Source organism: Thamnophis elegans, chromosome 9 (assembly GCF_009769535.1).
Source record: "Thamnophis elegans isolate rThaEle1 chromosome 9, rThaEle1.pri, whole genome shotgun sequence".
Lineage (NCBI taxonomy): Eukaryota > Metazoa > Chordata > Lepidosauria > Squamata > Colubridae > Thamnophis > Thamnophis elegans.
In genome coordinates, this window is record NC_045549.1 from 66,306,497 (window position 1) to 66,320,535 (window position 14,039).

At 45.2% G+C, this 14,039-nt stretch overlaps 1 protein-coding gene across 1 annotated transcript in view; it reads left to right on the forward strand.

The window, feature by feature from the left end:
* The first annotated feature begins 7,306 nt into the window (after positions 1-7,306).
* Positions 7,307-14,039, forward strand: part of KDR (kinase insert domain receptor) — an 87,360-nt gene continuing 80,627 nt past the window's right edge. The window contains exon 1 of the mRNA XM_032224580.1: positions 7,307-7,500. Coding sequence (XP_032080471.1) covers positions 7,428-7,500 — 73 coding nt within the window. The 5' untranslated portion in view covers positions 7,307-7,427. The remainder of the gene's footprint in view (positions 7,501-14,039) is intronic.

The following is a 14,039-nucleotide window of genomic DNA, read 5'->3' on the forward strand; positions in this document are numbered from 1 at the left end:
TATCCAAAATTCTGGCATGATCGCCAATGGCACCAGAAGACCTAGTTATTGTACTAAATGGGCATTGATTCATAACTTCTTTCTTAATGTTGTTGGCTATTGAAAGCCCATTCTCCTTTCTATCCAGTAGCTGTGATTATTGGTGTATATCGTGCTTTTCTTTAAATGAATAAATACTCAAGGCTATTATCTATGAGAATAAAGATACCCATTTAATGATCAATGCAATTTAACACCTGCCAGAAGGATGTAACCCAATGGAAGCTCTTGGGCATTGAATGCCATAGTCTCTTAAAAGGAATATATTCCAATCATTGGGAACTCAAAGGTATTTTAGAAACACACACAAACACACACAAACACGTGTGATTTGTAATCAGAATGATGCAATGCTGGATCAGAATACTCTATTGCACTATCAATACTATTCCAACTCAGAATGAGTCTTACCTTGGCTATTTTAAGAGGTGTGTGTCTGTGTGTGCACTCTTACTAATTTTTCTTTTTCCTAAAGATTGTGTTCCCTTAAGTAACATGAGTATTCTCCACAATCTGCAGGTATTTCCTATTTTTTATTCTGAATATTCTACTACGTAGCAGAACTAATCGTGACTTTGCAGGCAAGATCGCTTTCGATCTATCTGATATGATAAAGCAGAGGGAAAAAAAACACCAATAGACCAACTTTCCAGCCTTTCAAGTTACTCACAGGTACAAAATTGACTAGCATGCAGTCCAAGCTCAAGAATAAGGAAGCAACTTCATTTGGAAAAAAGCCATAAACATTTTAAGCCGTGATGGCGCAGTGGTTAGAGTGCGGTACTGCAGGCTACTTCTGCTGATCACTCATCACTGGCTGCCAGCAATTTGGCAGATCGAATCTCACCAGGCTCAAGGTTGACTCAGCCGTCCATCCTTCCCAGGTCGGTAAAATGAGGACCCAGATTGTTGGGGGCAATATGCTAACTCTGTAACTGCTTGGAGAGGGCTGGAGAACACCGTGAAGCAGTATATACTGGTAAGTGCTATTTGCTATTGCTATTTCTCTCTCTCTCTTTTCATCTTGGCTGCTGTTGAAAAAGCTACACAGGATATGGTTCATATCTGGAGGGAGATTATTAGGAAATCGGAGGGCTGTTGTAAGTAGGGGAAATCCTTTTCTGACTCTAGCCAATGCCAACCAAAGGGAGAATAACAGCTTGAATTTAAAAGACTGCAATATGGATAAGAACCAGATATTCACACACTTAATGCTAAATATCAGCAAGCTGATATTGCTGAGATGAGCAAATTCTTTTAAGCATAGACCTTCCAGGAAATTCTTCATTTAAGTTGCTGATAACTTTCTCTTTTAGGAGGGTCAAGGACGACATAAGAGGATCCGCTATCTTTAACTTGACCTCAATCAATAGAGAAGACCTAATTTATACGGTGCTTTCCTATAGAGAATAAGGACGTTGACCTTGACAGAAATATGGTGGAGCAATTGTCTAGACAAAGGGGATGTAGGATTTTTTTTTTTTTTTTTTTTAGTCCTGGGAATCAAAATAACATTCTGAAATGACTCCGGTTGATACATACTTTATACTGAATTCAATAAAAGGAGGAGGAGGAACGGCACAAGATTCTGTTATTATAGCCAATATCTATTTAAAAAAGGTAATTTTAGCTTTCCTATAGAGTTGATTGCTTGGTCTGGTCTACTCAGTGGGATGATATACCATCCCAGTTTCTGAGATGATATGAATCCTGAGCTAAATTGGTTCTGTATATAATTTATATATAATATATAAATTCTATATATATAATTTGTTTGTTTTGATGATTGGAAGTCAGGCAGCATACTATTTTAATTATAAATAAGTGAATAATAAATAGAAATAAATTAAAAAACTGAATAGTTTTTTAAAGTGACATTTTATAATTAATAAGTAATTAATCCTCTATGCAAAAAAATGTATCTTTTTCTTATTTACTTTTGTATTTTATAATACTGTATAGACCCGGATGACTGAGAATCCCCAGACTTGCCATAGTCTACTGGCGGGGGAATTCTGGGAGTTGAAGTCCACACCTCTCCAAACAGCTGAGAAACACTTGACGCCTTCCCACTCTATGATTCTAGGACCTGAATGTTCCATCTTGTACTTCCGGATTCTCATTTTAGACCGGGAAACTGAGCTCAACTCTCTTTAGGTTCTTCCAGGCCTTCCAAGTTGACGTTCTGATTAATCAACAAACCTCGTTAGGAAAAAGTAATAATGTTATATTCCCACCCATACACCCCCATTTTTTTGGGGGGGGGGGGGGAGTTCCAAAGTTGCAAGTGAGACGCTTGTTTTGCATTGCCCACTGGCTGCAGAAGTGATAAATCTGACTGTAGGACAGGGCCTTTTGGGTCAGGAATGCCTTCTTATTTTCAACAATTAAGGAAACAAAAGGCGGCTTGTTAACAGGCCTGCTTCTTCTGGCTGTCTGTGGCGTGTGTGTGTGTGTGTGTGTGTTCCCCCAGCAGAACAGGAAAGAGAAGTCGTGACAGAATTGGGAGCAGCAGGAGGGGACAACATGCGGTGAGGCTGACTGGGAAAGGGTCAGCCTCTTTTACGTTTCCTGTAGATTCCTGAGAGCATTTCCCATTCGCTTCCCTCCTCTCTCTCCTGCGTTGCTCTGAATGACGTTTCCACCACCAACAAAACACAGCAGGTTTACACAGACGAAAGATTCTCCTTCTCAAAGCCATGGTTAGACCAGCTCCCCATTCTGGACCACGTCCGTAAGCTATGGCCAAAAACAAATCAAGCCACAATGGTGCAATGGAAGTTCTGTACAATTCACATAAAAATCAGGCAGAGATTTGATTGCACCAGTGGTGGGATTCAAATAATTTAACAACCAGTTCTCTGCCCTAATGGCCAGCTGGGTAGGCGTGGACCAGTGGTCATGTGACCGTGTGGGTGTAGCCAACTCAAAGTCACTCGCGTCAATGGGCGCTTTGCTTTAGCTGTTACAATATAATAAGGGTTAACCAGAGAGGCAGTTTCTGTAAGCAGGGCAATAAGGATTAGACTGGAAACAACACCAGAATGTTCCCTTCCTGCCTTCCTTACAGGATTAGCCCTGTAAAAATGGAAAAAAACCAAAAGGAGATTTCTTCCAACAACTGGTCCTCCAAACTGCTTAGAAAGTTAACAACTGGTTCTCCCGAATAGGTGCGAACTGGCTGAATCCCACCACTGGATTGCACCATTGTGGATGCTGTCTTGGAGTGTTTTTTTAATTTTTTTTAGCACTGACAGCTTTGGTTGAAAAATCACTATAACGTTGCTTTCAGATAAAGTGTCTTAGCAGCTTGCGAAACTGTGTCTTTTTCTCTCTCTTCCCAACCAATGATGATATTGATTTTATTAGAGTAATGGGTCAATTAAAGACCCATTTAATTTTCCCCATACCAGAGGGAGCCCCCTTGTGGAGTACTGTGAAGCCGTTACCATGGCAGGTCTACTGACTTGTACAGTAGAAGCCATTTTAAGGCACAACAGGCTGCATCTGAATAGAACACACATCTCGAGGGGTTTTAGGGGTGTCTTACCCCCACAGAATTTTCCTCCAGAGAGTAAGTAATCTGTGTACCAAGTTTAGTTGAAATTGCTCAAGGCATTCCAGAGTTATGCTGGAACACACACACACACACAGCCATTATATATATCTATATATAGATTGGAACTGCTAATTTCATGCCGTTGATCAACTTGAATGAGTGGAGTACATACTTAATTCCATATTATTCCTGGTTAGAAAAATATTGATTTTATATATCTTTTGTAGGATAGGCTTATGAAGGCTGACCTCGGTTGGTGGGTTAAATTTCTTTCAAATTAGTTTGGAAAAAGTAGGATATTTAGCATAGATGGTGTCCAGTCTGACTGATTGGACATACACATAGATAGATATATACACACAGACTTAAATGTTTGTGTATGTTGCTTTTATTTAGCTGAGATTATTAGACATTTTCCAAAGCCAGACAAGGAATAACGGATGGAAACTGAACAAGGAGAGCTTCAACCTGGAAATAAGGAGAATTTTTCTGACAGTGAGAACAATGGAACAGAAGTTGCCTTCAGAAATTGTGGGTGCTTCATCACTGGAAGCTTTCCAGAAGAGATTGGACTGCCATCTGTCAGAAATGGTGTAGGGTCTGCTGGGTGGGGGGTTGGACTAGATGACCCATAAGGTCCCTTCCAACATTGTTAATCTGTATCTGTAACTGTACTAATGTTAACTAGCCTTTAAGCTGGTGTGCCAGAAAGTTGACAAATTATAACATTAAACTTTCTGAAAGGAATTTGGTCAGGAATGATGAAAGCTTTGCCAAGCGTTGGCATCAGAAACTTCTTCATATTACAAAGTTTATTATTACCTACTTTTTAATATCTAATCATTTTGTGGCTGATTGACTCTGTGAACTCTGTTTTTGATATTAAGTATTCCGTTTTTCCTCTTCAATTGAGTTCTGGATTTCGTGCAATGTTTTTTTTTTTATGATGGATTTTGTGGGGTTGCTGTTGTTATGTACACGAACAGGGTGCAAAGGGCAGATGAATAAAGAGAGGGTGGGAATCTTGACAAAACACTCTGCTATTATCAAGAAAACTACATGGAAATGTCCCATCGTTTCCCCTTCCAAATATGAACAAATACCTTTAACTACTAAGCCTGATGTTAAACTTCAAAACCATCTTAGGGCAAAATAAGAAAGTGCATAAAAATGAGAAACTCCAGAACCTCTGTCTTGTTTTCTAAAAAGCTTACTTTAAAATGTTGGAAAAACCAGGTCAGTTGTGCCGGTAAGTGCAATTAAGTGTTCTAAGTGCTCAATATCTGGGGAATTCTGGGAGCAGAAGTCCACACATCTTAAACTTGCTGAGTTTGGAAAAAAAAACCAGTGCTCTAAGGCATAGCTCCCCAAACTTTTGGACATCGGGGACCACTAAATTCATAATTTTAAATCCCACGGACACTAATATGATCTGCCTAATGACTGGCTGGGTGGGCGTGGCTAGGTGGTCATGTGACTGGGTTGGCCTGGCCAACTTGATGTCACTCATGTTGAGGGGCGTGGCATGACAAAACCACGCTCGTCAAAATAGCGGTGATAAAATCGCGTCGCTAAAGCCGCGACATCATCACCGCGCATCATGACCGCCGCGACAACAGCACGGCAACAGAAGGGCGCTTTAAAACGGCGCCGTGGCAGAAAGCCGATTTAAATTAAGGTAAGGGTTAGGATTAGGTTTAGGGGTTTGTTTTAGGGTTAGGTTTAGGTTTAGGGTTAGGGTTAGGTTTAGGGTTAGGTTTAGGGTTAGGTTTAGGTTTAGGTTTAGGTTTAGGGTTAGGGTTAGGTTTAGGGTTAGGTTTAGGGTACTGAGTGCTTGGGAATGTGCGGATTTGCCCTCCACGATTATGTCATTGCGGTAGGGTCGCATTTTTCCTTAGCGCTTCGAACAGCACGAATTAGTCTTCACGCTTATGTCTCCGCGGATAAGGGCTTCGCGGATTTGTGGTGGAACTGTTGAGGGGCACCTCGCCGGCCTCTACTCACCCCTCCCCTCCTCACCACTCCTCACCTGCCCACCCGGGCTCCTTAGGGCCCCAACGGGAAGCAGTTGTGGGAGCTAAGTAGGCACCACGAGAAAGAGTTGGCAAAATAGCTGGCCCAGTTCAGATTGGATCTGACCAAGAAGGAGGCTCAGCAGAAGCACCCCACTGAGGATGAAGAGCATAGGCTTTCCAAGCAGAGAGAAGATTGCAGGAGAGCAAGGCCAGGTACCGGCACATGGAGGCTCAGCGAGCTGAGTTGGTCAGCCAGTTCCAGGCCATGATGCAGTCCCACTGGAATGAGGCCCTCCGGCTCTTTGCCACCAGCAGTGCTTCCCTCCAGCCTTCGCCCAAAGCCCCTCACCAGGAGGCTGAAGCAGACCCCAAGTCGGAATATCTGCCCCATTCCAACCTGCACAAAAAGACCCCGAAGGGGGTGACTCTGCAGCAACACAAATGCTCATTGTACGTATCCGGCCCAGGGGGGCGTAGTTTGAGGACCTCTGATTTAGTGCAATATAAAAAATGCAAATAATTTTTCTGTGGACCACCAAAATTTTCTCGTGGACTACTGGAGGTCCACGGACCCCCAGTTGGTGACTGCTGCTCTAAGGAGATATTCCCTTAGCTAACCTTTTGTCTTTCCTATAAGACAAGCCACAAGTGAGCCCAGAATTTATGTTGCTAAGTGAGAAATGTATTGAGTTTTGCCTTATTCTACGACTTTTCTTGCTATTGTTAATTAAGCGAATCACAGCAGTCATTAAGTGAGTAACACGGTCATTAACCGAATCTTGACTTTGACTTTGCTCATCAGAAAATGGCAAAAGATGATCCTATAATGCAACCTATAACGGCAAAAGATGATCCTATAACATCATAAAATATGAATTAGTGACTGAGATATCCAAATGTAAATCACCCAATCAACCATGGTGATTCTGGAATGGTCATTAAGTGTGAAAAAAATGGTCCCAAGTCACGTTTGCCCCCCAGTACTGTTGTAACTTTGAATGGTCACTAAATAAATTGGGTTTTTAAGAAGAGACTAGATAGTCGGTTATCCGAAATGATATAGGTTCTTCTGCTTAAGCAGGGGGCTTGACTAGAAGACCTCCAGGGTCCCTTCCAGCTCCTATTCCATTCTAAAAAAATAGACTTAACTGTCATGGAGTTCTCAGGCTTCAGACAAAACTCAATTGCCTCAATCTGTCTTCATTTCATCCACCTATGTTTCCCCACCCCACTCCTTAAGCTTCATCACTGGAGGCTTTCAAGAAGAGACTGGACTGAAATGGTGCAGAGTCTTCTGTTTGAGGGGGGTGATGGACTAGATGACCTATAAAGGTGCCATGCAACTCTGTTAATCTGTTAAAAGAAATTGGACTGCCGTCTGTCAGAAACGGTGTAGGGTCTCCTGCTTGGGCGCGGGGGGGGGGGTTGGACTAGATGACCTACAAGGTCCCTTCCAACTCTGTTAATCTCTGTGTCTGGAGAGGATCAGAACGCCCTCCGACCTCAAGAAAGTAGTTGGAGCATCTGTTGGGAAAGATATGAGATGTCGGGACTTCAGGTACCCCCCCCCCCCACTCCCCACAGACGATTTGGGGAAGGGGGCCGGGGGCGGGGCTTCGCCGTCAAGCTCCTCCCTCTTCCGAAACAAGAAGCGCTCGGCCGAGGCTTCGCTCCATCAAACGCTCCCCGGCCGGCCGCTGGAAGGAGGAGCGCGTCGCCCGAGAGCTCAGCGCTCCTTGGCATCCGATCCTCCGCCTCCCGCCACGGGAGATTCGGCTGGAAGGCTCGTCCCGTCCCTTGAGAGCCGAAACGCCATGAAGTTGACGGCGGGAGCCGGGCTGTTTCTGGCGCTGTGCTTCGCTGCCGAGCCCTGCCTGGGGGATTCGGGTAAGGGGCGCCCGCGGGGACGGCGATCGGGGTCCGGGGAAGGTGCGGTGTCAAGCTAGGGAAACCACCGGGAAGGGTCGGTCCGTTCTGTCCCGCTGGACCCAGGGATCGGGTCGATCTGGCTGGGCTGGGAGGGAATAAGCTCTCCATAGCTGGATCGAGGGATCGGATCTATCCGGCTGGGTTGGGTGGGAATAGGCGCTTCATAACTGGATCCAGGGATCGGATCGATCTGGCTGGGTTGGGGGGAATAGGGTCTCCATAGCTGGATCGAGGGATCAGATCTATCCGGCTGGGTTGGGTGGGAATAGGCTCTCCATAACTGGATCCAGGGATCAGATCAATCGGGTGGGCTGAATTGGAATAGGGTCTCCATAGCTGGATCCAGGGATCGGATCTATCCGGCTGGGTTGGGTGGGAATAGGCTCTCCATAGTTGGATCCAGGGATCGGATCAATCGGGTGGGCTGGATTGGAATAGGCTCTCCATAACTGGATCCAGGGATCGGTTCTATCCGGCTGGGTTGGGCTGGAGTAGGCTGTTCAAGAGCGGGATTCCGGCAGTGGATCGCCTGACGTCCACCGGGAGAGCGATTGGAGATCCTCCCGCACTCTTGGGCCTTCTCTGTTTTTTTTTTTTTTAAAAACTTTAATTTTATTAATGGCGACGCTGTCTTCATTGTCATTATGCTTTTACACCTCCAAGAGTTCACCCCTTGTGAAATAGCCTTCTATATGAATTTGCTAGCTAGGTAAATAAATCACAGCTAAGTCCTTTGGCTTACAACAATTTGCTTAGTGACCGACCCAAGTTATAACGGCACTGGGGGGAAAAAAAGGCTTCTGCTTGCTTTTCACGCTGATGACCATTGCAGCATCCCCCCTGGTCACGCCATTAACGTCCAGACGCTTGGCCGTTGACTCATACTTATGACGTTGACGGTCTCCCCTGGTCATGCGATCCCCCCTTTGCAACCTTCTGACAAGCAAAGTCAATGGGGAAGCCCGATTCGCTTAACAACCACGTTGCTAACTTCACATCTGCAGCGATTCGCATAACGACCTCAGCGAGACAGTTTGCAAAATGGGGTTAAAACTTGCTTAGCCCATGTCTCACTTAGCAAGAGAAATTTGGGGCTCAGTTGCGGTCGTAAGAAGAGGACTACCTCACTCTAAAGGGACAGGGAGGCTCAGCAACTAGCTGGCCACTACTCTCCCGCACCTGGAGGGCACCAGGTTGGGGATGCAGGGGCAAAGAAAACACTACGGCGGTCTATATTTTCCACTGGGGCAGGATTATGGGTGGGGAGGTGAAATGATGTGAATTATGGACCCTGTTGTCCTGAGGGATTAAGTTGTTGGGCTTTATGCTTGGCGAGCCGAGTTCGGATTCCCCCGATAGTTTGGAAACTGACTGAGTTTGGAGGAGTATCTCCCTCAGCCTGTCTACCGCACAGGGTTGTTGTAGTGGGGGGTACAAGAGCCGCTCTGAAGAAGAGGTGAGATATAAATCTAGGACATAAATTGAATAAATAATTGTTGTGTTATTGGGAACAGAAAAGGGAAATGTAACTCCCCCCCCCAACAGCGTAAAGGAGCCTGAGATTCATTCCCTGCTTGGCAGGTAATTAACATTTAAGTCACCGTTCTTAACAGTCGGGATACAAACGTTATTAACTCTAGCATTTTTCCCCCAATGCCTCCGAATTGTCCCTGGTGCTGTCAGAGGAACCCAGCAGTGCAATGCCCATTGGTAGATTTCCACTGTTTGCACTGTTTCATTTGGAAGAAATATTCAACTTATAACGGTCACAGGAATAAAACGAGCGTTTATAACTGCGTCATTTGTCAGCATATATAAATTGCTCAAGAAGGGAAGAGGTGTGTTTAGGACAGTGGTTCCCAAACTTGGCAGCTCTGCTGGCTGGAGAATTCTGGGAGTTGAAGTCCACAAGTCTTAAAGTTGCCAAGTTTGGGAACCACTGGTTTAGGAGAAGGGGTGAGCTTCAAAGATTTTAGCATTGCGTTCTCTGCCCGGTTGCGGGATGGGTGTGGCCTATTGGCCTCCTGCACTATGATGGGAGGGGGGTTGTTTTTGCCCTCCCTGGGCTTCAGAGACCCTTTGTAGGCCAGAAACAGGCCCATTTCCGCCCATCCTGAACTTCCGGTAGGCCCGTTTTTCACCCTCCCCGAGCCTCTGAGCCAGGGGTGGGTGGCTGCTGCCATTACTGCTGGCTCGGTGTGCGCGCAAATGTGTGCACATTTGCACATAAATAGGTCTGCGCATGCACCAAGTTAAAAAATGAAAAAAAGATTACATTTGTGCAATGAAAACCGGTAGGAACCAATCACTGCTCTGCGTGCACCCTGCACTTCCCTGCAGCCAAAACGGGCCGCGTGGAGACTCCGGGGTGAGGTGAGCAGGGTGGGTGGGGCCAGCCAGGAGTGGGATTTGGGGGAATCTCCGAAATGCACAGAATCTTAGCTACAGATTCTCCCGAACTCCCAGCAGTCCACTCCTGCTTGTGAGTTGGTTGGCCTCAAGATCCACCCTGAATCTCTTATGGGCCACTTTTTGGTATTCTCCTTGGGTTGCAAAAAGCCTTTTACTTCTCTGGTGCGAAAATAAATACAGCCCGAAATTTCAGTTGTTAAGGGAGGCATTTCTTAAGCGGAGTTTTGCCCCGTTTTACAACCTTCCTGGCCGCGGTTGTTAAGCGAGTCACTGCCGTTGTTAAGTTGGTCGCCCATTGTTAAGTGAGTCTGGCTTCCCCTTTGACTTCGATTGTCAGAAGGTCTCCAAAGGGGACCTCGGGACTCAGCAACGGTCATAAGTATGAATCGGTTGCCGAGGGTCTGAACTGTGATCCCAAAGGTTGTAACTGTGAAAAATGGTCATGTTTTTTCATTGCCGTTGTAACTTTGAACGGTCACTGATCTGCTGTAAATCGAGGACTACCTGTGCTAACATGTTGGCCCTGTCCTGTTCTAGTGGGAGAAACAAGTTACGAGGAATGGCCCTCTTTTTTGGATTTTTGGACACACGTTGGTGTGTAACACACATAATCCTAGAATAATGCCAAAAGTCAGGATTTGTAGATATCAGAAATACTACAGGGAGGGAAGCACTGGGCAAGAGACCTGCCAGGCCGGCAAAGCTTCCTCTAGGTATGGCATTTCAAAAGTTTTTAGTTTGTGATTCTCGCCAGGATCTCTTTTGAGGCTGACCTCTTTCCTTGTTAATGGAGGAAACAAGGAAAATATTTCTCACCTGCAGGAAACCAGACTAGCTGGTGCTGAAAAATCCCACATCGTTTCCTGAGCTATGTCCTCCACAGCCAGATGCACAGATTACAGATTAACAGAGTTGGAAGGGTCCTTATAGGCCATCTAGTCTAACCCCCCACCCAAAAAGCAGGACATTCTACATCATTTCTGACAAATGGCAGTCCAGTCTCTTCTTGAAAGCCTCCAGTGATAAAAGGAGTGGGGTGGGGAAATATATTCCACAACTTCGGAAGGCAACTTCTGCTCCATGGGTTGATTGTCCTCACTGTCAGAAAGATCCTCCTTATTTCCAGGTTGAATCTCTTCTTGATCAGTTTCCATCCATTATTCCTTTGTCTGGCCTTTGGGTGCTTTGGAAAATAGCTTGACCCCCATCCTCCTCTCTGTGGCAGCCCTTCAAAGACTGCTATCATGTCTCCCCTGCTCCTTCTCGTCACTAGACTAGCCCATAGATGGAAGGAGTAAGGAAAAAAGATGTTCACTTCGGAGTTAACGAAAGGAAAGTGTAAAAATTCTGGATTGTAATCCCGGGGGGGGGGGGATTTAATCTCTTCCTTGCACAAAAGTAAAAAGGTTGACAATGCTCATTTGCAGATTTTATGAAGGTCTGTAGCAATGGGAGTGAGGTTGCACCAAATGCGAACCCATTGCTGGTTATTTTGCAAATGGAAGTACAGCTAATAGTCTTTTAGGCCAAATATTGTTGTCCCAAATCTCATATAGCAATAGCACTTAGACTTATACCCCGCTTCACAGTGCTTTACAACCCTCTCTAAGCAGTTTGCAGAGTTTACAGAGTCAGCCTCTTGCCCCCAACAATTTGGGTCCCCATTTTACCCACCTCGGAAGGATGGAAGGATGAGTCACGCTTGAGCCTGGTGAGATTTGAACTGCCAAATTGCAGGCAGTCGGCAGAAGCAGCCTGCAGCACTGCATTCTAACCACTGCACCACTGTGGCTCTTTTTGTTACATTTGTTATATTTGTGCTGATAAATAAATAAAGGGAGACTAGTATAGATCTATTTCAAGCTATTTAGCTCTCATCAGCTAGCCATACCCTTGGTTCGATTCCCAGCAAGGGTATGGCTAGCTGATGAGAGCTAAATAGCTTGAAATAGATCTATACTAGTCTCCCTTTATTTATTTATCAGCACAAATATAACATATATATATATATGATTTTTTACAACCCCTGGTAAGCCCCAATTATGGGAGGAAGCTAACTGCTTCCATCATCTGTCAATCGGCTCGTCACAAGAGTCCATCACGACAGAAACCCAATATTTTTACTGTTGCCTTTGTTATATTTGGTATGGCTAGCTTATATTTGGTATGGCTAGCTTATATTTGGTACTGCACCCTAACCACTGCGCCACCTTGGCTCAGTGAAGTGAAGCCAAGGAAAGGATCATTTAGGTGAAATAAGTAGGAGGTTAGCAATCTAGCCAGGAAGACTCAGGAGCCAGAGAATAGATGGGGGCAGGGTTAGTCAGAGGTGGTATTTACCGGTTCTCCAAACTACTTAAAATTTCCGCTACTGGTTCTCCAGAACTGGTCAGAACCTGCTGAATATCACCTCTGATAATAATCCTCCTCATCATAATAGTAACAATTATCATATTGTTTACATCTCTATCTTAACATATTTTCTACTCTTCTTCAATATCCTTTTATTTCCAGCTTCCATTTTAATGCTCTAACCATTGATAAAAATAATTCCCATATCATATAGTATTCCGTTTCTTCTTCCTCCTTAATCGCCAGCGTTGATCTGTTCATTTCTGCACATTCTAATATTTTCACTATCCATATTCTTCATTTCCAGCTAAAGAAAGGCCAATATCATAAGCTACCAGTCATTAAAATCAAAGTGAAATCTGGATCATGCCACAGGCGAAAAGGAGCCAAGGGCTTAGCTGTATCTCGTTGGCAGGTGTCAGCACTATTTTTCTATTCGGGGAGGTAAAGAGAATGAAAAAAATTAGCACAGGGAAGGATGAATGACCCTCCAGCCACTTTTTTTTAAAGACTACTTGATTCTTTCTATCACAGAAAGGTTACTAATTGGCCAAGGTAGTATTCTGCCAATTTGCAGCGGTTCGGACAAACTAGTAGTGGCGATGGCCCAACCACCCACCCTGACATCATCACGGACCTTCTGCGCATGCACAGGAGGTTCCGTGCATGCCCAGAGGTGCACGCTTCAGCTACCAAACCGGTAGTGAAGATAAGAGGATTTCATGCCCACTAATTGGCCTTATATAAATAGCTACAATAAACTCAATCAACCAATCAACATTTATTGATATCAACATATTTTTGTCTGTGTATCAGGGGTGGGTTTCAACCGGTTCGCGGCGGTCCCTGCGAACCGGTTGGTCGGCGAACCCGGAAGTAAGTAACTTCCGGGAACGGTGAAGCGCCCGCCCGCCAGCCCGCGTTTCTTACCCGGTTTTGATGAGTTCTGCGCTTCCACGCGTGTGCGGGACGCATACAGCGCCTGCGCGATCCTCCAGGAGCAGCTGGAGCATCACACAGACGCTAGTATGCGTGCACTGCGCGCGTGCACGAGGACGCTGCCCGCCCCGTTCCAACCAAACCGGTTGGAACGGGGCGAGAAACCCACCCCTGCTGTGTATATATTTGTGTGAGTGTTTGTGTGGGTGTAGGTATGTTATTGTCAATTCAGGGTAAGGAAAGAGTGGAATTGTATGGAAATAGCAAAACTTTGATGTTGCCAAGAATGTGAAGGACCAAAGATTGTCTCAGGTGCTTTCTATGCATTGTACAGCAAGCAGTTATGTAGGAAAGATACGTTTTGTTAGCTTGATAGGTAGAGACTCAAAATGTCTTTGGAGATTCTCAGCCATACAGACCACAGTTGTCCCAACGGTGCATTTTTCAAGGGGCAACTAGACTTTCATGGTTTTTCCTTGAAGACATTTCACTTCTCATCCAAGAAGCTTCTTCAGTTCTTGGATGAGAAGCGAAATATCTTCAAGGAAAAGCAAGGAAAATCCAGTTGCCTCTTGAAAAAGGTTCACCGACAAAACCGCGAAGCCCTTATCTGCGCCGACATAAGTGCGGAGGGCAAATCCGCGCCGTCCGAAGCGCTAAGGAAAAAGGCGACCCTAGAGTGATGACATAACCGCGGAGGGCAAATCCGTGCCTTCCGAAGCACTCAGCACCCTAAACCTAACCGTAAACCTAACCGTAAACCTAACCGTAAACCTAACCGTAAACCTAACCCT